At 38.3% G+C, this 24,129-nt stretch overlaps 1 protein-coding gene across 3 annotated transcripts in view; it reads right to left on the bottom strand.

Moving 5' to 3' along the window:
* Positions 1 to 1,244: 1,244 nt before the first annotated feature.
* The window catches only part of Acer3 (alkaline ceramidase 3), an 88,646-nt gene continuing 65,761 nt past the window's right edge, over positions 1,245 to 24,129 (bottom strand). For all 3 annotated transcript variants that reach the window (XM_032892983.1, XM_032892984.1, XM_032892985.1), the window contains 5 exons: positions 23,206 to 23,264; positions 9,987 to 10,088; positions 7,343 to 7,447; positions 5,275 to 5,320; positions 1,245 to 4,610 (listed from right to left, as the gene is read on the bottom strand). In XM_032892983.1, coding sequence (XP_032748874.1) covers positions 4,557 to 4,610; positions 5,275 to 5,320; positions 7,343 to 7,447; positions 9,987 to 10,088; positions 23,206 to 23,264 — 366 coding nt within the window. In that variant the 3' untranslated portion in view covers positions 1,245 to 4,556. The remainder of the gene's footprint in view (positions 4,611 to 5,274; positions 5,321 to 7,342; positions 7,448 to 9,986; positions 10,089 to 23,205; positions 23,265 to 24,129) is intronic.

The raw sequence follows: 24,129 nt of genomic DNA on the forward strand, positions 1-24,129 counted from the left end.
TTTGGTATCCCAGATGGTTTTGTTTGGTAACTATGCAAATTCAACTTACAAATACTTCAAAAATTAAATAAATATAACTATAGATAATTTGATTTTATGCTTCCTATAATAGGGACTACTTGATTCCTACCCCTACCTCCCTGCCAATGAAATTAGAAAACCTGGGCAACAAGAATTAAAAATCACAAATGGATAGCCTACTTTAACTAATATTTTAAAACATCAAAAGAAAAACTGAAGTTTTTTTTTTAAACTGAAGTTTTAACTTATAATTAATTAATAAGAGTTTAAAAACTACATCAAGGATAAAGAAATGTTAAAAATGAGTAAAATATTAATAAAAAGTTTTAAGATTGTATAAAAAACTAAAGACAGATTCTAAAGAAATAAAAACCTAAGCATTCTCAGGCTGTGCTTTCTGCCCTAACTGCTCTCTGTCAAAGAACTACTGCCATCTGATTTAAATAAAACCTAAAGAGAAAAGAGACTGCATTCTAAACTCCCCAGTCCACCTAACAGCTTTCCTCGAGTCTTCCTCCTCTCACAGCCCTTTCTTCTGTCTCACCGAGGTAGTTCTAATTCTACTGGATGGGTATAGCCTACTCTGTGTCGTGTCTGCTCATTGTAACTGTTTCATGACATCATCAATCATTGTCATTTTGTATTCAGAAATGACAAGTCTGTGGCCATTTCATTCAAACATTAAAAAAAACACCTTACTGTGTGTTTTTCTTTGCATGCTTCATTTTTTAAGTGTCTATATCATGTGCACCAGTGTCTTGTCTGTATGTACATGTGTGCACTATGTATAACTGTACCTTCAGAGGTCAGAAGAAGGCACTGGATCCCCTGGAACCAGAGTTATAATGGTCGTGAGTCACCTTTGGGTGCTGGGAATTGAACCCAGGTTCTCTGCAAGTACAACAAATGCTCCTTATTGCTGATCTATCACTCCACCCCATTGCCATGCCTATTTTAAAACATGTAAATGAATATGCATGTCTGAGAGATATAGTAAAAGGCCTGACAAAACACACTGCCTTATAATAAATGTAGGTACTCTTAAGTCCCTGAAATTTATTAAAATATTTTTGCTTCTCATATATTTTATGAGAACTTAAAATGCTACTTATGTACATAAGACAACGAGCATTCTTTGGTGTCACATCATAAAAGCTTCATTAAGCTACTAAATCTTACAAGGAACATATAGATTTTGGTAAAGATTTTTCTTCCAAAACCAGTTCTGTGAAAGATTAAAATTTTATTTCATTTTTTCAAAGTCAAGGGTAACAAAAATAAAACAGCATCAAAATGCTTTATGTTGATCCAATGCTCTGAATGTTGTGTTAAGAATTCTTCTGTTGGACTGATTCCTTTTATAGTAGTGTTCCTGTGTACAAGTGATGGAGATAAGATTTCTGGTAAAGCCGAGATACATCTAGAATGGTGGTTATATTTGCCAAAGATCTTTAAGTTGAACTTCTTTTCCATAATGAAAATTATAGGAATTTACAATACCATCAAGCAGTAACATCAAACTGGTTATACTTACTCTGTATGTAATAAAAAAGGACTTACTATGAAGTCTTACCAAAAAGGAAAAGTCTTCCTTATTTTGGTTACAACTTAGCACATTGCTAAAATCTTATTTCTCTGAGATCCTGGGCAGAGACAATATACTGTTCTGACAGGATACTAGTTGGCTAAAGAAGGACACTAGCTGTTTGGAGACAGGATATAAACCTGTTGGAGGTCCTTCTAAGGAGGTGCACCAGTGTCCACAGACCCAAGTCCATAGTCTCAAGAATATCTTAAAGACAGGCTACCTACATTAAAAGGCTGAAGGATTTAAAGGATCTCTTTAGACAATAACAGGATGCTTTAACTTCTTAAAGGCAAAGTAACTATCAGTACTTATAACCGTATGCTTTGGTTTTCCATTTTTTCTTTTGGCACTGTTGGTACTCTATGGTCACAATCCCACACTTCCTTCTCCTTAATAGATTCCAGTACTGCATTTTTTTTCTACAAATTGTTCTTTTTGTATCTTGCCATAATCAGTTTGGTTTTTGTTTGTGGATTTTGTTTTGTTTGGGTTCTTGTTTTAACAGTCTAAAGGACCATATCTACATAAGCATAGCTATGGGTTGCCTGACTCTGGTCCTTTCTGGGACTAATGGTTGAAATAATCATATTATTCTTGCATTGACAATTTTTTAAAAAATGTATTTATTTTAGGTATATGGATGTTTTTCTTACATCTGTATGTGTATCGTGTGCATGTCTGGTGCCTGCGTATGTCAGAAAAAGTTGTGACATCCTTAGAAGCTACAGTTTCGGATGGTTGTGAGCTACCATGTAGGTGCTAAGAATCAGACTCAAGGTTCCTGCAAGGGCAATTGGTGCTCTTTTTTTTTTTTTTCTTTTCTTTTTTTTTCGGAGCTGGGGACCGAACCCAGGGCCTTGCGCTTGCTAGGCAAGCGCTCGCTAGGCAAGCGCTCTACCACTGAGCTAAATCTCCAACCCCGCAATTGGTGCTCTTAAATGCTAAACCATGCCAAAATTCTTACATTTTTAAGAAACCATGTACAATTTATCATTATGATACAAGGATTTAAGCCAACTCCCAAAACAAAAACTCCAAAGCCTCCTCTCCAACCACTGGATAAAATAGGAGTTGAGCTTCGGTCTCTCTTTGGCAAAGACTACATCCCTCATTAACATGGAAATTATACAAAACAGATTATCATCCTTTAGTACCTCAAAGGGATTTTTGGAACCACAGCTCTGAGGATGGGGTAGAGTGAGGTAGAAGAATAGGAAATTCTAGAGGCAAATAAACAAAAACCAATCCCAAAGGAAGACTGGAAACCTCTCCAACAGATCTATGCATAACAAAACTGCATGCTTTAAAAACAAAGCCCTGCCTTCCCTACTTGCTAGAAAAGATGGAGGTCCTATAAAGAGCAGAGACCTTGGTCCAAGGCTTTTCAGACTTAGACTTTCCTAGTCCTTGGGCACACTCTCATTCTGGGGCGTATTTTTCTTTCTTTCTAACAAAAGGTCTCTATTGTCATCACCATCCATGTGTCCCTGGTCCAGTTCTTGTTCCAGAACACAAGAAACTGGGAAACTCAGTTGATGTGCTCTAGACCCTGATCCACGCCTATAATCAAAAGACAACTAAGGTTCTCTTACTTAGGTTTATGTGTTGGCATGTCTTGCTTTTATAAAGGCATGTTTGTTTAATGCCATCTGAGATGTAAAGGAAGGAAACTGGTACTTGGGCTTTAAAACACTAAGGCCAGAGGGTGAAGGTTTTATAAATATACCAAGGCTACCTAATGAACCAAACACTTTTTTTGGAAATAGTTTCACTATGTATCCCTGCCTGTCCTGGAACTATGTAGGCCAGGCTGGCCTTAAACTCACAGAGATCTGCTCATCTCTGCCTTTGAAGTGCTGGGATTAAAGGTGTGCATCACCCTGCCAGGGTAAAGTTAGTTAGTGAATATTGAAAGGATGAGAATTTTTTAAAACCCATTTTACATGAGAAAAACCCCTACTTTTCTTTTGAAGCCATAGTTCAGGATGCAATCAACAGACATAACATGTGATCTTTCATTTACTGTTGGTGACAATCAATTCAATTTCATATGCACTCAAATCCAAAGTAGAACTATTTGCTTCACTATGCATACTGCATAATGCAAAGAGTAAAAAACATACAACTTTCCCTGATAAAGTCAATTAAACTGTGCTGTCATAAGATTACCAGTTCAATTAGCTAGACACAACAATAATAATAAGTTGAAGATTAAAGAAAGCAAAACAGCAGCCTTTAACTGGTGCTGTGGGAAAACTTCTGAAGGGGTGTTAGATGGCCCATCCCTTCGAATGGCAGTGGGCCACAGAGCCCAAGACAAATTCTTGGATGTGATGAGAACAGAGCCTACTCACTGGCAGGTCAGAGTTTGCTTACAAGACTCCAGCTAGCACCAAGGCAGATAGCGAGGAGCTACCTAGAGTCCCACACCTTTTCTTTTTATTACTGGAAAGTCATCTGCGAAGTTAATGTGATAATGTGAGTCAAAGTTGACACGGCTAAGTGCTGGCTCACAGTCGACCATCTGGATATGGGATCTTGCCAGTACTTAATGACTCTGTTCAATATTTAATCAAAAATTAATAAAGGTACAATTAACATGCAACTCATAAAAAAATAGAAAAAAGAAAAGAAAAAATATTAATTTTCCATGAATGACCAGCACAAACTGTTAACCTGTTAAGAAAAGTCCAACTTCTCCACCATTCCAGAATATAAATATACACTATCTGTTTCTCTCTAAGCATCTTAGGTCCAGGACAAACGAGATAAAGCCAGGAGCTAAACACCCAACAGACCAATCGCCCATTCTCTGTGACTGAGTCATTCATCTCTTGTGATGGGCATGGTGTCTTCGAATGCGCAAGTCTTTGGAGATTTCTTGACCATCTTGCCAGAACTACATACAGTAAGTGCTTTTTGTTTTCTTGGTAGAATAATTAATTCATCAGTGCTTCCTCTGAGGTTCAAACATGACCATGGGCCAGATTCCAAAGAGAAACTGTGGAAACAAGTGAGGACAAAATGAGAGAACGACATTATTCTATGCCTGAAAAAAATGAGGGAGAGAAATCCCTAGGGGTCTGGGCTAAAAAAAATGTTAGGCTTGTTAGTGTTAGTACCCTGAACATAGCAACCACCTTCCTGGCTTGCATAAGGTTTCAAAGCCTACTTCCACTTAGCGTATTTAAATAGACTAAGCGTCTACTTGGCCAAACATGGAAGTAGCTATTTAGTCTGTAATCTTAAAGAAATTTTTGTTGTGTGAGTATGTGTGCACAAGAGTGTGTATATAATGAAGTGCTTGTGGAAGCCAGAAGAGGGTGTGTGTGTGCACGCGTGTGTGTGTCACCTGGTATAGTGCTGGAATGGATCTTGGGTCTCTGAAGGAGCAGGGTATGCTTTACCATCTCTCCACCCCCCTTAATCTTCAATTCTAAAATTAATGCTGCAAGGTTGTGCTTAACAGCTCCATTCTGTTGAGGTAACGCAGGCCTAAAGAAGAGACTTGTCTAAGATCACGGGCAGCAAATGGATAACGAACATTTCAGATTTGGTGTCTGTGCTGCCCCTCTACTGCTCCAGCACTCCTGTTGTTTCTTCATCCATTTGAGCTTCTCAAGACTACCGCCACCCTCCCCTTTAATACTTTACAACACGCTTACCTTCACTTTTGGCCTGTACCTCAGGTAAAGTGTTCTTGTATATAAACTGAAAGAAAAGTGGGAAAGCTTCTCAGACAAATCAACTCATAGACTATAACTTCAGGATGTTTGTAGTTTAGAATCAAGCATGGAAAATAAGCTCTAGGTGGTTGGGATCACAATTCCATCTTTGAAAAATGCAGCTGTAAACCTTAATTAAAAAAAATATGAAAAACCCAGAGAGGTAACAGTTTCATTAGAGTGAGCCACTCTGCTGGAGGTGGGATTAGTTAGATCTGTAAAGTAGTGCAAATGGCAAACATTGCTGAATTTGTCCCTGAAAGTCACTAGATTGTCTGTAACATACACAATAAGGAGTTTTATGTATACTACACTACTAAATATATTTGTAACAAAATATTAGTATATATAGTATACTATATACATAATATATATAATATATATAGTAACAAAATATTGTGACAACATATAGAAAGCCTACTTTCCTAGAATTTCAAGAAGAATGCAAAGGTCTAAAGAACCTACTAGTTAGATTTATAAAATTGACTATGGCTATGCTACACTTCCCTGCACTAAGTCTGGAACTGCAGCACATGGCAGTTTAGATGTTACCTGGACATTTGCTAGCTGCAAGACTTTGGACTTGTTAATTTCTGATATTTTTAGGTATTCATTCAACAAAAATGAAAACAATTGCTTTAGCAGAAAGTTTGTTAGTACAGTCTAGACTGACATTAATGCAAAAGAAAGTCTACAGTGGACATGATGGCATTTGCCTATAATCCCAGTATTTAGAGGAAAGCAGGAGGGCCTTGACTTGAGGCCAACCTGGACACTTAGTGAATTTCAGGTCATCATAATCTACAAAGTGGGAACATTATCCACTTCACGGATGCAATACTGGGAGTCTCCAGAGAACCTGCTCAGCCCATGGGCTGACGACAAAGCTAAGTGTGGCAAGCCGAGACTCAGGGTACACAAAGAAGCCACTAAAGTGAAGACAGGTCTAGTGAACCTTGGACACTTGTCCACTGCAGGCTGCTCACCAGCATAAACCATAGCAAAGATGAGTGTCTGCAAGTGGAAGTAGGCACCCTGACCTGTGTCTATTACAAACTATCTCCACGTTTTGAGAACAAAGAAAGAAGCAGTTCCAAGGCTTGCTCTGTTTCTCTTTCTTGTTTTTTCTGCCTCTGCACCCTCCTTTTTCTTTTTGCTTCACTTTAGTACTATTTCCACTTCACTACACATATATTTTAAAAAGCAAACTCCTTATCCTCCTTTTCTTATTTTGAGGAAGGGTCATATGTAGTTCAGGCTGGCCTGAAATTCATTATGTAGGTGAGGATGACTGAACTTCTGATCATCCTGCTTCTATCTTTGACTGCTACGATGCCCATTTTGTGTGGTGCTGGGGACAGAGCCCGAGGCTCTGTGCTGCTAAGTGAGTATCCACCTACTGGGCTACACGCCTAGAGCCTTTTTTGCCTCTGTATTTCCCTTTTCTCTCCTTTCTACTATAATATATACTTTTGCTTTACCTTATTTTTATAAAGCTTTTATATTTTTATTTTAAAATCTCCCTTCTTACATTTATCTAATTTTATTTCAAACTTCAAATAATAGGAACTCTCTTGCTGCTGTTGTTTTGAGACAGGTAATTATATGAACAAGGCTGCTCTCAAACTCACTATGTACAGCTGAGAATGACCTCTCAACTTCCAACTCCCGATCATCCAGCCCCTACTTCCCCGGGATTGCGACCACAGACACGTGCCAGTGTGCTCAGCTTGCTTTTTCTTTTTCTGATCTCTTAACCTTTCCCATTTTAAAAAAAAAATTAAATCAAATGTACCGGGGATATTCGTATGTGTGTTTACTCGTGTGTGTCATATGTGTGCAGAAGTCAGAGGGTTTCCAGGCAACAATGAACTATAAATCCCGATTCTGTCTCTACTATTTTATATTTACACCTTCCTACTTAAAGTGTAAAGTCAAAACAAACAAACAAACAAAAAACCCAAAACAAATTCTTCCAGTACTAGGTTCAAAAGCTTTTGTTTCCTACCTGAAAAGGATGTGGAGATAAGAGCCCAGGCCAGTTAGAATATGCCACCATGCATGAAACTGCGTTGCAACACCTAGGATAGGGGGCACTGTCTTTCGAAAGTTCCTGTGTGGAGAAGGAGGAAACCACAATATTACAATGAAGATATACATGACAATATTACATTTTGAGATACTCTAAAATGTGACAATTACTTAATTTCTTTATATTTGCTGTACTGTTTTCTAAAAGTATTTTGTGGAACGAATAATATATTTCCATGAACTTAAGAAGAAATGACTCAAATTAACATAGAAAACAATTTATTGACATCTTATTAATTATAATACATATAATTAACTAAAGGCTTTGAAACATCTTACCGTAGAATCTATCATTTTGTTCCAGGTAACCACTAATCCGTGGAGATTGTTTTTAGGTAATGCTTATTCTCTGGCACAGCTGTTTTCTGGAGCACACTTTGAGAAACACTAGTTCAGTTTGCTCTCTGCTCAGGAGAGAGCATATGCATTTTCTCTCACCTCAGTATACCGCTATACAGTCTACGAATTCCTTAATATCTATGGTTTCATAGCTCAGGAAGCAGTCATTAGCAAATCTATATATGGCAAGAACTTAAAAAAATTCTTGATTAATTTAGTTTCCCAAGTTGACACCTAGTAGTTCAGATGGGTCTCAAATTCTTTTGATTAAAGAAATATATATCATACTAATATTTAATAGAGAAGAATACCACTGTGGAATGCCAACCCGAGGCCCAACTGTAGTTAGTGGATCAGACCCAGAAACGACTCTTCGCTCAGTACAAAGGCTTCACTCTCCTAGGCACTATGCTGGATATTTCTAATTCAGAAGCATGCACCTTGATCTTAGTCTCGGACTTTCTTCTTTCTACACCCAGGCTTCACGCAGTCAGTCTACTTTCACGTCCTGAACCTCCTGACTGAGTACTGGAATTAGGGGCATGCACTACCATATCCAGCTAAATCTTAGTGTTTAGGCAAGAAATGTCTTTACTTGTCTACATTTACTTACACAACTGTTTCCTACTACATAGCTCTAAGCAAAGTATATATTTACTTAGCTACACTGAAAATTTCACATTTTATGTGAAACTTTTTAATACAGTAACTTAAAGAGAATCCAAACATGTGCAACGGCATGCAAAGTACGAGCCACATGTGGTGGTAATATCTGTAATCTCAGCACTTGGGAGATGGAGGCAGAAGGATAAGGAATTCAAGATCATCCTTAGTTACTTAGGGATCTCAAGGCCAACCTGATCTGTGGGACCCTGTCTCAAAAAAACCAAAATCAAACCCAATTATCAACAAAAACAGAAACATTCTCCTCAAAAGTAAGCAAAATAAAAATATATCTATTACCCAACTTCGATAATTAATAAATTATGCTAAATCCATGTCATCTGAACCTTCATCTATGTCTCTCCTCCACATTATATTGAGGAAAATTCTAGGTATCATATTTTATCACTAGATATTTCAGTGTATGTCACTAGAAAAAATCTTTTAAACATAGCTACAATACTATTTTCACATCTAAAGTATTAGTAATAACCCTTTAGTATAAAATAGTTAATTATTAACTGAGTTTAACATTTCTGTTTATGTTTTCATAGTGAATCAACATCACAAAAAGCTAATAATGCTGTAAATCAGTGGCTTCCCTACACTCCTTCGTTTTGTTTTTGGTGGTGATCCAACCCAGGATCTCATACATACTAGACAAGCACTTAATCATATAAGCTATATCCTTAGCTCCCATATCTCTTACGTCTTTTCTTTCTTTAAAGATGTATTCATTTATTATATATGAGTACACTGTAGCTGTCTTCAGACACACCACAAGAGGGCATCAGATCTCATTACAGATGGTTGAGTCACTGTGTGGTTGCTGGGATTTGAACTCAGGACCTCTGGAAGAGCAGTCAGTGCTCTTAACCATTGAGCCATCTCTCCAGCACTCTCTTATGTCTTTTAATCTTAGGTTATACCTCTCTCTTTCTTTCCTCCTGTAATTGATTTGCTGTAGAGACTAGGTCATTCAACTTCTGAGTTTCCAAATAGTCAAAATATTATTGATTGACACCTTTCTTACAAAGTTTTACATGCATTTCAAATGCCAACTACAAATCATTCTTGTTTTTTTGATGAAGCAAACTAAGTAGTTTTCTTTTTTGTTTTTGTTTGTTAGTTTTTGTTTTTTAGAGACAGGATCTCTTTGTGTGATATCCTTGGCTGTCCTGAAACTCACTTTGTAGACCAAGTTGGCCTTGAACTCACAGAGATCTGCTTGCTTCTATCTCCCAAGTGCTCGGATTAAAGGTATGTGCTACCACGCCAGCTTGCTTAGGTGGTCTTCGAAGATAGAGTAAATCTGTGATTAACTGTATAGTTTTGTGATGCACACAATACAAAAAAAGACCCAAGATTATAAAATATTCTGAGGTTTAAACTTTCAGACAATTTAAATAGGTATTCCCAGAGTTTAATTTTACTGTGTTATACAGTGTCAACATTGGTAACATTTCATTTTAAGACTTCTTGTTTCTACATGCCTATTAAAGTCTCTGCTTAATATAATGGTTCCATATTTATTTTCTAGAAATGAAAATATATCTTACCTCAGTGAATCACAAAAGATGTTATCTACATTCCACAATAAAAATCCCAATAAGAAGACAGTCAAGGATGTATAACCTAGTCCTCTGAGCCACGGATAAACCCTGTGGGGAAAAGAAAAGCAACATGACAATCTTAAAGTCTATCATGACCAGAGGTGAGAGCAGGAAGTCAACATTTTTATGAGCAACTAAAGTCCTCAGGAGACTGAGAGCAGACCGGTTTATTCCTGTAAGTAACACTTTTGCCAATCATGTATTACACACTTTATAAAGATGCTTTTCAAGTGTGTCCTGCTAGGTTGTTCTTCAGGCTGGTCTCAATGTCAGGGCTCCTACACTCCTCTTGCTTTAAACTCCCAAGGAGCTGGGACTATAGGAGTTTACCATTGTGCCTGGATAATTGCTGAATGTTTAGCTATTTAAAGGTACTGAGAGAAAATGGTCCATCAAGACTGTTACATAAGCGAGATAATCCAATATGCCTGCCCAACAACTTTACACACACACACACACACACACACACACACACACACACACACCCCTAAATCACAGAATATACTAAGTTCTTAATGTGTCAGGTATAGTTCTAAGCATTTCAGTGGGAAGCAGTCATTAAGAAAATGCTGCTCTCAGGAATCACAGAATGGTGGGGCAGGAAATAAAAGCAGTATTGCTTATTTTTGAAAAAAGTAAAGGAATTTGGAGGTAATAAAGAGGTATTTGGGTGGGGAATCCCTCTGTCACTGTAAATACACTTACAAAGCAGGTATTCTTTCACATCACTGTTAAGGAAGGTGAAGGGTGGTCAACAGCAGCTTAATCACTTTTTATAGCTTCAATAAAGTCAACTTATTTATTTGGTTTTTTGAGACACAGTCTTGCTACGTAGCCTTGGCTGGCCTGCCACTAGGCTGATCAGGCTGACCTTGAACTTTTAACTATCCTCCTTTTAACTCTGCATCCAATGTACTAGGATTAGAAGCATACACCACCATATCTGCTTTAGAAATACGTATTTATAAAGTACATTTAGGGGCTACAGAGAAGGCTCAATGTTAAGAGCACACACTGAGTTTGGTTCCCAGTACACGTTAGGCAGCTCATAACTGCCTGTGAGTCTATCATCAGGGGTTCCACTCCCTCTTCTGGTCTCTGAAGATACTGCCCCTACTCACACACAGACACACCTACATAAACACAATTAAGAATTGAATACATTTTCAAAAATGTACATATAAATCCAGGCTCACATCTCTAATCTCAGACTTGGGAGGCTGAGTCAGAAAGACGCAGTGGTGGGAGGCCACCCTGGGCTATGGGAGAGAGAACCTGTTTCAAGACAAAAACAGATGAGCAGAAGGTACATGCAATTACTACTGTGATAAAAAAAAATAACATATCTAATCTCAGAAGGTAAGAGGGAAAGAGGGGAGAGGGAGAGAAAGAGGGAGCTGGAGACTGAGGATGGAATCACACTCCGTGCTCCCCTTCTTCTATGGCTTCTTTCATTTGGTACTGATTTGTTCATTCTGTCATTTATACGACTACATCATTCTTTTTTTTTTATTACTAATACTCCACAGCTTGGATATAGCACAATTTATTTGGCTCTCCTAATGTTGATAGATTTTTGTTTCCAGTTATTGACTCTTACAAATAAAGCATCTATGAACTTTCCTAATTGAGACAATGTGTTGAAAAATACTCTCATTTCTCTTCCATAACTAGGCGGGAAAGGAATGGCTCAATTGTATGGGTGAATGTTTAGCTTTTCAAGACACTCTTCAAGCATTATCCCCTTTTCTCCCTTTCTTATCTCTCACCCTTCCGTTCTCTTTCTCGGTTATGGAATGAAACTAGGGACTTTAACATGTTAGACAAATTTGCTACCACTGGGCAATCCCTTAGACACTGGGGGTAAGCGGTGGTACTAACTTACATTTTTTTTTTTTTGGTTCTTTTTTTCGGAGCTGGGGACCGAACCCAGGGCCTTGCGCTTCCTAGGCAAGCGCCCTACCACTGAGCTAAATCCCCAACCCCCTAACTTACATTTCTACCAGCCACATACAAGTGGTTCCAGTTGTTCTGAATCTATGCACACCGGGTGTGTCAGTCCCTTTCATTTCAGTTACAGCTCTAGTACTACAGTGGTATCTCATTGTGTTTTTTATGTACTTTCCCCCCAAATTAGTCAAGGGCATTGTTTGTGTAATTATCTGCTATCCATATATCTTCCTTAATATGGCATTTATTGTTTGAGTGGTAATAATTCTTTATAAATTCTGGTGAATCCTCTATTGCATATATATTTTTGAGATATTCTCTCCAAGTCTGTTATTTGCCCTTTGTTTTCTGAACATGGTCTCTAGGAACCAATCTTGTACTTTTTTTCAAGTCCAGTTCTTGCTGTGATTGCCTAGGATGGCCTTGAACTATAGGTCAAGCTATTCTCCTGCTTGGGTTCTTGTTCATGCCACCTAGTCTCACAAAAGTTTGTTAATTTTAATTAACTTCAAACTCAAATTTATCATTTTTCTTTATTGTTTGTGTCCTAATAAATCTTTGCCTAATTAAAGTTTGTAAAGACTTCTACTAGAATTTAATAATTTTAGCTTTAACATTTACAGATATAACTCACTTCTGTTATATTTTTATTATGGACTGACAACACAGGGTACATAGGCATATATGCTTCCATAGCAGGCATATAACAATATGTTGAAGGCTATCTTCACTTACAGGATTAGGCATGGTGGCCCACACCTGCGACCCCCGTACCTAGGAGGTTAAGGCAGAAGGTTCATAAATTTGTGATCAGTTTGGGCTACACACCAAGAGGCATTATGCTTCAAAAGAACTAGTATGACTAGTTTTCTATTAAGTTACCTCCACACATTTTTATGGAGGATCGGGCCAGTATGATATGCTAGTCTAATTTAGATATTCTCTACTCTATGCTTACCAGCTATAGTACAACACTGCCTTGCCTGGCACAGTAGAATAAGTCAAGCTCTTAAGTGCTCCCCCACCCTCTCTTTTTGGTGCTGAACACAGGGCCTTGTTCACGGTCAGCACATACACTACCACACTTCTGGCCCGGTCCTCTAAGGCTGCTGCTCTCTTTAAAAACCATTCCATCTATTCTTGGTCTTTTGTGTCCTATGTGAACGTTGGAATCGAGTTCTCCACTCTTTTAAAAGGATTCTTTTATGTTATGCTTATGAGTGTCTTGCCTACATGTATGCCCATGCACCATGTATGTTCCTGGTGCTAGCAGAGTCCAGAAAAAGACATTGGATCCTCTGGGACTGGAGTTACAGGGAATTGTGAGTCGATATGTGAGTGATAGACTTAAACCTGAGTCCTCTGGAAGAGCAGCAAAAGTTTTTAACCTCTGCGTCTGGCCCGGTTTGTTTGTTTTGAGACAAAGTCTCATAATGTAGTCCAAGCTGGTCTAGAATTCTCTTTATACTTTCTTTTTATTGTTTTGTTTTGTTTTTCAAGACAGGATTTCTTTGTGTAGTCCTGATTGTCCTAGAACGTGCTCTGTAGACCAAACTGTCTTTGTACTCACAGAGATCCACCTGCCTCTGCCTCCCAAGTACTGGGAGCCCCTAGAACTCTCTTTGTGGACCAGACTGGCCTGCTCCCCCAGTGCTGTGACGAAAGGTACGCACCACTATGCCCAGCAAATTTCACATTTTTTACCAAAAGCCTGAAAAACTTTTGATTGTGATTATACTTAACCTGCAGACAAAGTTAGGAAAAACTGACACCTTAATGACACTGACTTTTCTAACCAGTAAGGGAGTATATTTCTCAATTTATTTAGTTCCTTTAGTCTCAGCAAAAAAACTGTGGTTTCAATGCATAATCTGGCACATGTTGGAACACTGTCCAAGTATGGAATCAGGTGAAAAGAATTCTGAGTACTTGTGAGAAAACTCCAAGAAAACAAGACAAGAGTCTTGTGACCTCAGTTTCTTCAAGAACACACTGTTCTTGGAATGTTTCAGAGGCCCTCCCAGGTGTAGTAGATGGAGTGAGTTTACTTGGATCACTCATTACAACTGGCTGTTGTTGTTTATGTGTTTATGTTGTCATGCTCAGCTTGTCCTGTGATTGTACACTGTACTATGTGACTCTTCTTAACCGTCAGAGTATAAATTGCCTGGTTCTCTGAATAAAGTTGGCTAGTGCATGAGACTTTAGCCTCATTTATCAGCTCCATCCTCCCCGGTCCCACCATCTCTAGCACAGTAAACAGGCACACATTTGTTATTTCTACCCTAAACATTTCATGATGTTGCAAATTGTACATTAAAAATTTTCACTTTCCATTCATTCCCATTAATATATAGAGGTGATTTCCCACCCACTTCACACTAGAAAGATGGCTCGGTGGTTAAGAGTACCTGGTGCTGGGTTGGGGATTTAGCTCAGTGGTAGAGTGCTTGCCTTAGCGCAAGGCCCTAGGTCGGGTCCCCAGCTCAAAAAAAAGAAAAAAGAAAAAAAAAAAGAGTACCTGGTGCTCTTCCAGATGACTAGAGCTTGATTCCCAGGATTCATATCCAGTGGCTAACTTCCACTCTAACTCCAAGGGAATATAATACCTTCTCTGTCACCCAAGGGCACCTTCACTAATATGCACATACATACGTGTACACATTGATAAAGTAAATCTTTAAAAAAATGAGTGTTCTTTGGAATCCTGACTAGACGCCTATAACACCTAAAATTGATAAATTACACTCAGTCTTTTGGGTACATTTTTTTTATATATATTCTTGTGTTATCTTCAAACACCACATTAGACAGGACTTCCATCAGCATAATTCTCAGTAAAATGGCAACAATAAAATAATCTTATTTTATTCTAGATACTACAAAAATTTGAAAAAACACACATCTTAGGTGTTTTATATGCTACAGAATCTATAGCCTAAGAAAATTCCTCTTACTACTAATTAGAAAGATCTTTTGTTTTTAGATTGTGAACAAGTGTTGACTTTTATAGGCTACTTTCTGTAAATCTACAGATATATAGTTTTTAATCTTCTATTTTTAAAAAATTGTAAAGGGTAATACCAGATTTTCAAAAGATTTGTTTTACTGTAAATATCTGCATGTAAATGTGATTTATTTTTATGTATTTATCTATGTTTTGGGTTTTTTGAGGCAAAGGTAGCCATGTAGCTAAGGGTAGCCCTGGAACTCAGAGTGGATGACGATCTTGAATTCCAGATCCTCCTGTCTCTGCCTACCAAGGGCTGCAATTACAGGTATGCACTACCATCCCTGACTTGATGTGGTTTTCTAAACTTACCACGGCACATCTTCAGCTCTCAGGAGAAGTACAAAGCAAAATTCTTCAGTGGAGTGAAATGAATGTCATTGGTTATCCAGGTAGCAGGGGGCGAAGAAGAGAGCAAGAACTTTGTCAGCACACGGTCCATTCATGCTCAGTACAGACAAGATTCTGGAGATACACTACCAGCACGGGGAATGGGAATAAAATGCAGAGTTCTCAGAATGTCTGTGTCTGATGTGGTCAGCCTTCACTCTACACTGGCTGCCTTCATGGTATAAAGCTCTCATCTCAGAAGTCCTCTCTCTTCTTCCCTAGGGAATGCTTCCACCTCTCTTCCTGGGTCAGTCCCAGCTTAAATTCCATGACTTCTTCCCTTTTGTAGTGTTCTCTTTTTGGTGAAACAAATTTTCTAATAGAAGGGTTCCTGACCAACAGCTTATTAAATTTAAACTCCTTTTGAAAACTTTAATATAGAATTACATACTTTTCTCCATATTTTGTTGATAGTATAATTAACTATAGAATTCTAGGTTGGAAGTCTTTCTTTAGAAATTCAATGGCACTGGTCTACTGTATTCAAGTTTCTTTTTCTTTCTTTCTTTTTTTTTTCGGAGCTGGGGACCGAACCCAGGGCCTTGCACTTGCTGGGCAAGCGCTCGACCACTGAGCTAAATCCCCAACCTCTGTATTCAAGTTTCTAATGTGACTTTTGGAGATGTAAAAACTTCCTGATTCCTAGTTATGTCTCCCAGGTATTTCCCAACTTCTTGTTCCTGATACTGCCTGATACTTAAAAACATTCTGTCATGCAAGGTGAGGTTCTTGGGTTAGGATGTGGCTTTCTAGGTCAATTTAATGAATTTGTAGAAATCTATCTTTCAGTTTTGAAGATTTTACCGATTCTTTTCCTTGTGGTTTTATGCATTTAAAATAACGGTTTTGTTGTCTTTTTTTTTTTGCACAATTATTTTTATTAGATATTTTATATATTTACTTTTCAAATGTTATCCCCTATCCCAGTTCTATCCTCTTCCTCTCCCTTTCCCCTTCCCCCTGCTTCTATGAGGGTGCTCCCTCTCACCCACCCACTCCCACCTCACTACCCTGGCATTCCCCTACACTGGGGAAATGAGCCTTCACAGGACCAAGAGCCTCTCCTCCTATTGATGCCAGATATTGCCATTCTCTGCTACAAATACTGATGGAGCCATGGGTCCCTCCATGTGTGTTCTTTGGTTGGTGGTTTAGTCCCTGGGAGCTCTGAGAGGGGTCTAGTTGGTTGATGATGTTGTTCTTCCTATGGGATTGCAAACCCCTTCAGCTCCTTCAGTCCTTTCTCTAACTACTCCATTGGGGTCCCCATGCTCAGTCTGATGGTTAGCTGCAAGCATCCTCATCTGTATCTGTAAGGCTCTGGCAGAGCCTCTCAGGAGACATCCATATTAGGCTCCTGTCAGCAAGCACTTCTTGTAGTCTTAAAGCTAGATGGATGCAAAACTGATGCTGATGCTTTGAAATACTGTGCTCTTCAGTGCTTCTATCGTCCATTTCTCTTCAGGTTTACTGCATTTACCTGATTTCTAATTTGTTGTTTTGAGACATGGTCCCATATAGCCCAGGCTGGCCTCAAACTTTTTATATAGCCAAGGATAACATTGGACTTCTGAGGCATCTCCCAAGTACAGGGGTTACAGGTATGTGCTAACACATCTGGCTTTGCTTTCTAATTCTTGAAGTTGTAGGCTTAGTTAATTATTTCTTTTAACTGCTCCTCAACCCCTTTTGAGCTGAGTTCTTACTATGTAGCCTTGGCTGGTCTTGAAATCATAGATTCTCCTGCTTCTGCCTCCCAAGAACTGGCATCAAAAGCACATGATACCATGCCTGGTTTCCCTTCTTTCTGTTTTTGAAAGAGGGTACTGTTAAGTAGTCCAAGGTGGCTTCAAACTTGTTGTCTTCCTGCTCAGGTGGAAGTATACTCTTCTGGGAGCATAGGGCTGCACAACCTCTGCCATTAGAAGAGTTTTAGTACCTTCATATTTCATCTCAAGAACCAAGAAATTCTTATCAGTTCCTTTAATACATGTCCTTCATTGTGTAACTAACCATTACACACTGAAAGAGATTTGATCGAGGGTGCCATTTCCCAAGAAACTCCCTCTGTCATGTACTGGAGTTGAGGACACTACAGAAAGCAGCCTTGTTTCCTGAGGCACTTCTTCCTCCACTCCATTCTCTGTCTTTTCTTCTACATTTTGTTGAGGGGAAGGTAGTTCTTGAAAATCACTTAAATTTCTATCTTCCAAATTGCACAGTAAAGTAGTTATTTCAGAAAGATGAACAATGAATAGTCTCTTGTAAACTGTCTGCACGGACTTGGAATTGTGTATACTCCATTTGGTAATGCAGTAATTGAAATAAATGTGAACAACTAGCATCACTCTGCTTCTGCCAGCAGGGCAACTTGGAAACTGCCAGGTCCCCTTTGACATGATGATGCCTGAAGAACACTTTTCTTCAAAAATTCTCAAAGAAGTTGTCTTAGTTAGGGTTGCTGTGAAGAGACACCATGACTGAGGCAACTTTTATGAAGGACAACATTTAATTGGGGCCGGCTTATATTTTCAGATCCATTATCATCATGCCAGGAGGCATGGCAGCATCCAGGCAGACATGGTGCTGGAGGAGCTGAGAGTTCTACACCTTGATCCAAAGGCAGTCAGGAATAGACTGTCTTCTGCAGGCAGCCAGAAGGAGACTAGAATTCTACACTGGACACAGTTTGAGCTTAGAGACCTTAAAGCCCACCCCCACAGTGACACACTTCCTCCAACAAAGCCACACTTTCTAATACTGCACTGCTCATGGGCCAAGCATTCAAACACATGAGTCTATGAGGGCCAAACCTATTCAAACTACCACAGAAGGTGTGTGTGTGTGTGTGTGTGTGTGTGTGTGTGTGTGTGTGTGTGTGTGTACATGTGTGTGTTATATCCTAAAACTTTAGACTAAAACTTTAGACTAAATGACAACTTACCATCTTCTTTTACCAGTGGACATTATTTTTTCCTGGCCCAATCTTTCATTATCTTTCTGGATCAATTACATATGCCAATGGTGATAGGAAAATAGTTCCAATTATCCAGGTTTTTAAAAATTATTTTATATGTATTTATTTTGTGTGTGCATGCACACAAGTGTACACATGTATGAATACCATGGTATACATGTGGAGGTCAGAGGCCAATTCACAGGATTTGGGTCTCTCTTTTACCATGTGGGTCCTGGGGCTGAACTTGGGTCATTACGTTTGGCAGCAAGCACCTTTATTCACTGAGCAATCTTCAGGCCCTAAACTAAAAACTTTGATCTTCTGTTTATTATCAGACGTTTGAAACTAAAGATGTTATTGTGCTGGCATCTTCCAGTCCCTTCAAGCTAATTTTTATATAATCATTCATTTATCTTTACAGCTTCTTTGGATTTGATGTTTTGAAGTTCTTATGTCTTTTTAAGATAGCTAGCATTTAAAGTTAATTGTGTTTAATTCTAGGTGTTTTGTTACAGAGAAATTTTAAGAACTCAGTCACAATTTAAAACAAAAGTTTGATATTTTCTATCTAATATTAAGGACCTTTATATAGAAGCAGGTTCCTAGGTTTTAGGGATTATCAAGTTAGCTCACAATGAGCCTGGCTGTGGTGGTGTATGCCTTTAGTCCCAGCATTCGAGAGGCAGAGGCAGGCAGATCTCTAAGTTCGAGGCTAGCATGGTCTACAGAGTGAGTTCCAGGACAGCCAGAGCTACACAGAGAAATCCTGTCTTGAAGAAGCAACAACAAAACCTTACAATATAGTCAGGGACAGATGAAGAGAAAATGGACAACACTAAATTAAATGATCACTAAATAGAGATACAAGAAAGAAGGTATGGCAAGGCAGATAAAAGATAATTTTATTTCATAAAGACTGTCAATAGTAAATACTTTAGAATCTTTTTATTATATGAGAGGGGCAGATAGCTGTGTATCTGTGTGTGTTTTGTTGGTACCTTGGCATGTTGCTTTTGAGGGTTGGTTCTTTCCTTTTAACTGTTAAAATTAAGACTTGATGTGTGGGTGGGTTGGGGATTTAGCTCAGTGGTAGGGCGCTTGCCTAGCAAGCGCAAGGCCCTGGGTTCGGTCCCCAGCTCCAAAAAAAAAAAAAAAAAGAAACAAGACTTGATGTGTGGGTCCTGGGGATTAAACTCAGGTCATCAGGCTTGGAGTGAAGTGCCTTTACCTACATACTGAGCCATCTCACTGGCCCATTTTAAAGCCATCTGTGTTTCTCAGTATACCTATATCCTATCAGACTGATGTTAAGTTGATAAATGTGTTTTATGTTTCTTTATATCTCCCTAAAGTGCTCATATTAAAAACAGAATAAAGTAGAAGCTTCTGGAAAGATGGAGTAAACTGATTTTTTTCCCATTCTTTCCACTAAATTCCGATTCCTGTGTGCTATATATAATATCAAACAGACATTAGAAGACTTTGAAAGGTATAGTGAAGGAAGAAGGAAGTAGACTACTAGGTGCTAGGGGCCCTGAGGCCTGAAAAATGATAGTGGTAAGTTCCTTGTGTTTTCCTTTTAAACTAATATCATTTTAATTGACAAATTACAAAAAACAAATTATGATTGTATATACTTACAGGATACATGCTTATGTTCTATGTATACAACGTGGAATGATTAAATCAAGCTAATTAACCTTATTATCTCATTTGTCATTTTTCTGTGGTACCACATTTGAAATTTTTTCTCTTAGCTGTTTTGAAATGCACATTACTAACCATAGTAAACTGTTGTGCAATAGATCTTGAAAACAGTTTCCTTCTATCTGATACTTTGTAGCCTTCCACCATTTCCTCATTGTCTCCCTGCCCCATCCCAGGCTCTACCATCAAGAAGAGTTCAGCTTTATCACTTTCTACATGTAAGAGAGACTGTGCGGTATACTTAGCATCCTTCCTTTCCCTTTTTAAAACCTGATTTTTAAATTTACATTATTTATTTATTGTGATGTGTGCACACAAGTACAATGGGACCCACATGAAGGGCAACACATAGGAGTAAATTCTCTCCTGTTACCACTGTGAGAGATGGAACTCAGACCATCAGTCTTGGTCACATGTACCTTTTATCTACTAAGCCATCTCCCCAGTTCCAGCGGCATTTCTACATAAACCTGGCTTACTTCACTTAGCACAATGCTCTTCAGGTTCATTCACCATATACAGTTTTCCGCACAGTTTTTGGAGACAGGCTTTTCTATAGTCCTGGCTGTCCTAGAACTCGCTCTGTAAACCAGGCTAGCCTGGAACTCAGAGATCCTCCTGCCTCTGCCTCTGGAGTGCTGAGATAAAAGGTGTGTGCCACCACTGCCTGGTACCATATGCATTCTTTTGGGCTAGTATACTTGGAGTTGAAATGGAGCAAGTCAGTAACTGAAGTCTATGCACAGACAGAAAAGGTCCTAACAAAACTCACTGTCTCCAGCCAATGAATCATGAAAAGGCCAGCCTAAGCAAGACAGAAAATATAAAATAATAATCACCTGCTATTATACATCTCTCTCTCTCAATCTCTCTCTCTCTCTCTCTCTCTCTCTCTCTCTCTCTCTCTCTCTCTCTCACACACACACACACACACACACACACACACAAATACAGTTCCTTCCCCAGACCTAGCAAATGGAGAGCCTACACTTCCATCCAGAAAGTAAAAGGCAGCAGAATCACAAGTTCAGGGCTAGTCTGGGCAATACCAAATACCAGCAAGACTGTCTTGTCTCAAACAACAAAACCAGAAAATATATTTACCTTTTTTGTGTGTTTTTAAAGACAAAAATCTTAATGTTAACTGATGTGATTCTAAATTTATACAGAGAAAATGTTTCAGATAATTATATTTTAAATGGAACAAAATAAAGGCACTACACATGTTGAATTATTCTCTCCTCCACCCTCAAAATACACTGAATTCTTTAGTACTTCAGAATGTGCCTTTATTTCTAACTAGGATCACTGCTGATATTTCAAATGAGATTATACAGGAACAGATATACATTTCAAGAAGGCTGGTATCCTTCTTGAAGAATACAAGAATATGGCCACGTGAAGACACAAGGAAAAGACCATATGACAGCAAAAGCAGAAACTGCAAAGTAAGTAAGGCCAGAACTGCCAGCAAACCACCAGAAGAGAGGAAGAGTGGTGTGGAAGGAAGACACCTGCATTTGAACTTACAGTCTCTATACCCAAGCCACTCACCTTTCAGCACTTTGGTAGACAACCCCAGAAAACTAACACAGGCAAAAAAGGAGGTTAGGTTTCTGGACTGCATTAGAAACTGCCAACACTAGCCTTAGCAGGCTGTAATATACACGGAGAGCAAAGAGAATACACAGCACAAGCACTGGCCAGGCTGGGTGTGTAGCATATGCCTTTAATCCCAGCACTTGGGAAACAGTGGCAGGTAGATCTCTATGAGGCTGAGACTAGCCTGGTGTACATAGTGAGTTCCAGGACAGCCAAGGCTATCTAGTAAAAACCCATCTCAAAACAAACAAATAATACAAAGGAAAACTGAAAAATATGACATAAAAATTAAGAATTTTTGCTTACTAAAAAGATTCTGAAAAGAATATAAAAAACAAAGTCAGATTGTGGGAAATATTTGTAAACCACATATTCAATCAAAAAAAATTTAGAATCTTAAAACTTTTAAAAGCAAGAAAGTACCCGTGTTAATTCTTGTAAATACAAGAAAAAAATGACAAAGACATGATAGACATTTCATAAAGAGAACATAGTAATGGCAAAAGAAAGAACATACGAAGATACATTCAACATCACTAACCATTAGGAAGATGCAAATTCAAAGTATAAGATATTAGCATGTACCTTCATAATAGTTGGAATAAAAATTGCTAGCGAGGATGCAGAGAACAAAATCACTCATAGTATTATAGTGATACTATGCTATACATGCATTTCTACATTATCTCAAAATATAACGCAAGGTGTATTTAAAGACAAAGATGGGAAACTGCACAGACCACACTACTTATTGAGCTGAGCACCCACTGTATGGCTAGGGCCTATTTAAAGTACTCTCATGAATATTACTTAATTTTCATATATTCTATTAGAGACTATGTATAGTTCTTAAATGCTCTCTGAAATATGTGGTGGGAGAAGGCAGGGCAGATAGAGCTGGTCGTGTGCCTGCTAACTGCAGGCCATGCTGCTGAGACGGTCTCCTAGCCTGTGGAAATATTTGATGGCACTACAGCCTTCCTTGAGAGGTGTTACTTAACCTAGCCATGCAAGTCTGAGAAAGAAACACATTTTTTATTCCTTGAATTTTAATTTTTTAAAAGAATATATTATATTTATGGGTCCTTTATCTTCATGCACACCTACATTCCAGAAGAAGGCATCAGATCCTAATACAGATGGTTGTGAGCCACCATGTGATTGTTGAGGATTTAACTCAGAACCTCTGGAAGAGCAGCCAGTGCTCATAACTGCTGTTGAATCCTTTCTCCAATACAAATAAAATGTTTTTTAAATGTGTAGTTTTCAAAGTTTTTAACATCCTTGTCAATGTTATACATATTAAAGCAGGTGTCTCATATATATTTTCTTCAAATTTCTTTAATTTTAGAACTCTTCTTTTTATATCATGCACATTAATAATAAGTCACCTGAAAAACAAGTCTTCCAAACATCATAAATAAATGCTGGGTTTTCTGTCACTATCTTGCTACTTTTAGATTTCTTTTCCAATTTAGAATATACATACTGTTACAAATCTAAATATATTTTTATCAGAATGTTGATGACAAGTCCCAACTACTTACCATGTAACAATATAAATAGAACGGAGTACTAATGCAAAGACCAACATTCCATACATGACCTGAATAGGAATGAAAAAGAAAGTAGTCAGTACAACTCTTCCTTTTTTCCTTCCTTCCCACCCATCCATTCCATCCACTGTCCGTCTACCTATCCATCCATCCATCCATCCATCCATCTTGTGGTGACGTGGATTGAACCACAGCTTCATATATACTAGGGAAGTGTCCTGCCACTGAGCTCCCATATACTTCCCCTTTTTTTCTTTTATGTCATACATCAGCTTACTATGTAGACTAGACTGGCCTGGGACTCTGGATCCTCCTGCCTCAGTCTCACAGGAGCTAGGACTATAGCTGTATGTTACCATGTCCAGTTTAAAAGCTTTTTAAAAGGTGGGAGCGACAGTGCAGTAGCACATGCTTGTATTTCCACTACTCAGGAGGCTGAGACAGGAAGATCGTTAGTTTGAGGGTAGCCTGGCCTAGATTGCTAGACCCTATCTCAAAGCCAGTCAACCAACACTCAGTACTGATCTTTCTCATAATAAATAAGATTTCAGAGTAACTGAGCATCAGAGTATCATATAATAATATAGGCTATGAAATTTTTTAAAAGATTTTTTTCTAGCTTTGTCATTAACTAGATGAGAAAAAGGAGACAAATCAATATCCTTTCAAACTCTCACTTATTTTATTTATAAAGATATTTTAGTATGATACTGGTTAAGTCAAACTATATAATATGCATGTGTACATGCAGGCCAAATTCCAATGCACATACAAAGAATGTGAGATGCACAATTAATAATAAAATGTACAAAGAAGCATAATAGGAAAAGTTAACCCAAACTACGTGGATTCTTGCTTTTCATATTTTACATTCACACCTACATTTACATTCACACCACATGCTTTAACACAGTC

The sequence above is a fragment of the Rattus rattus genome, chromosome 2 (genome assembly GCF_011064425.1).
Source record: "Rattus rattus isolate New Zealand chromosome 2, Rrattus_CSIRO_v1, whole genome shotgun sequence".
Lineage (NCBI taxonomy): Eukaryota > Metazoa > Chordata > Mammalia > Rodentia > Muridae > Rattus > Rattus rattus.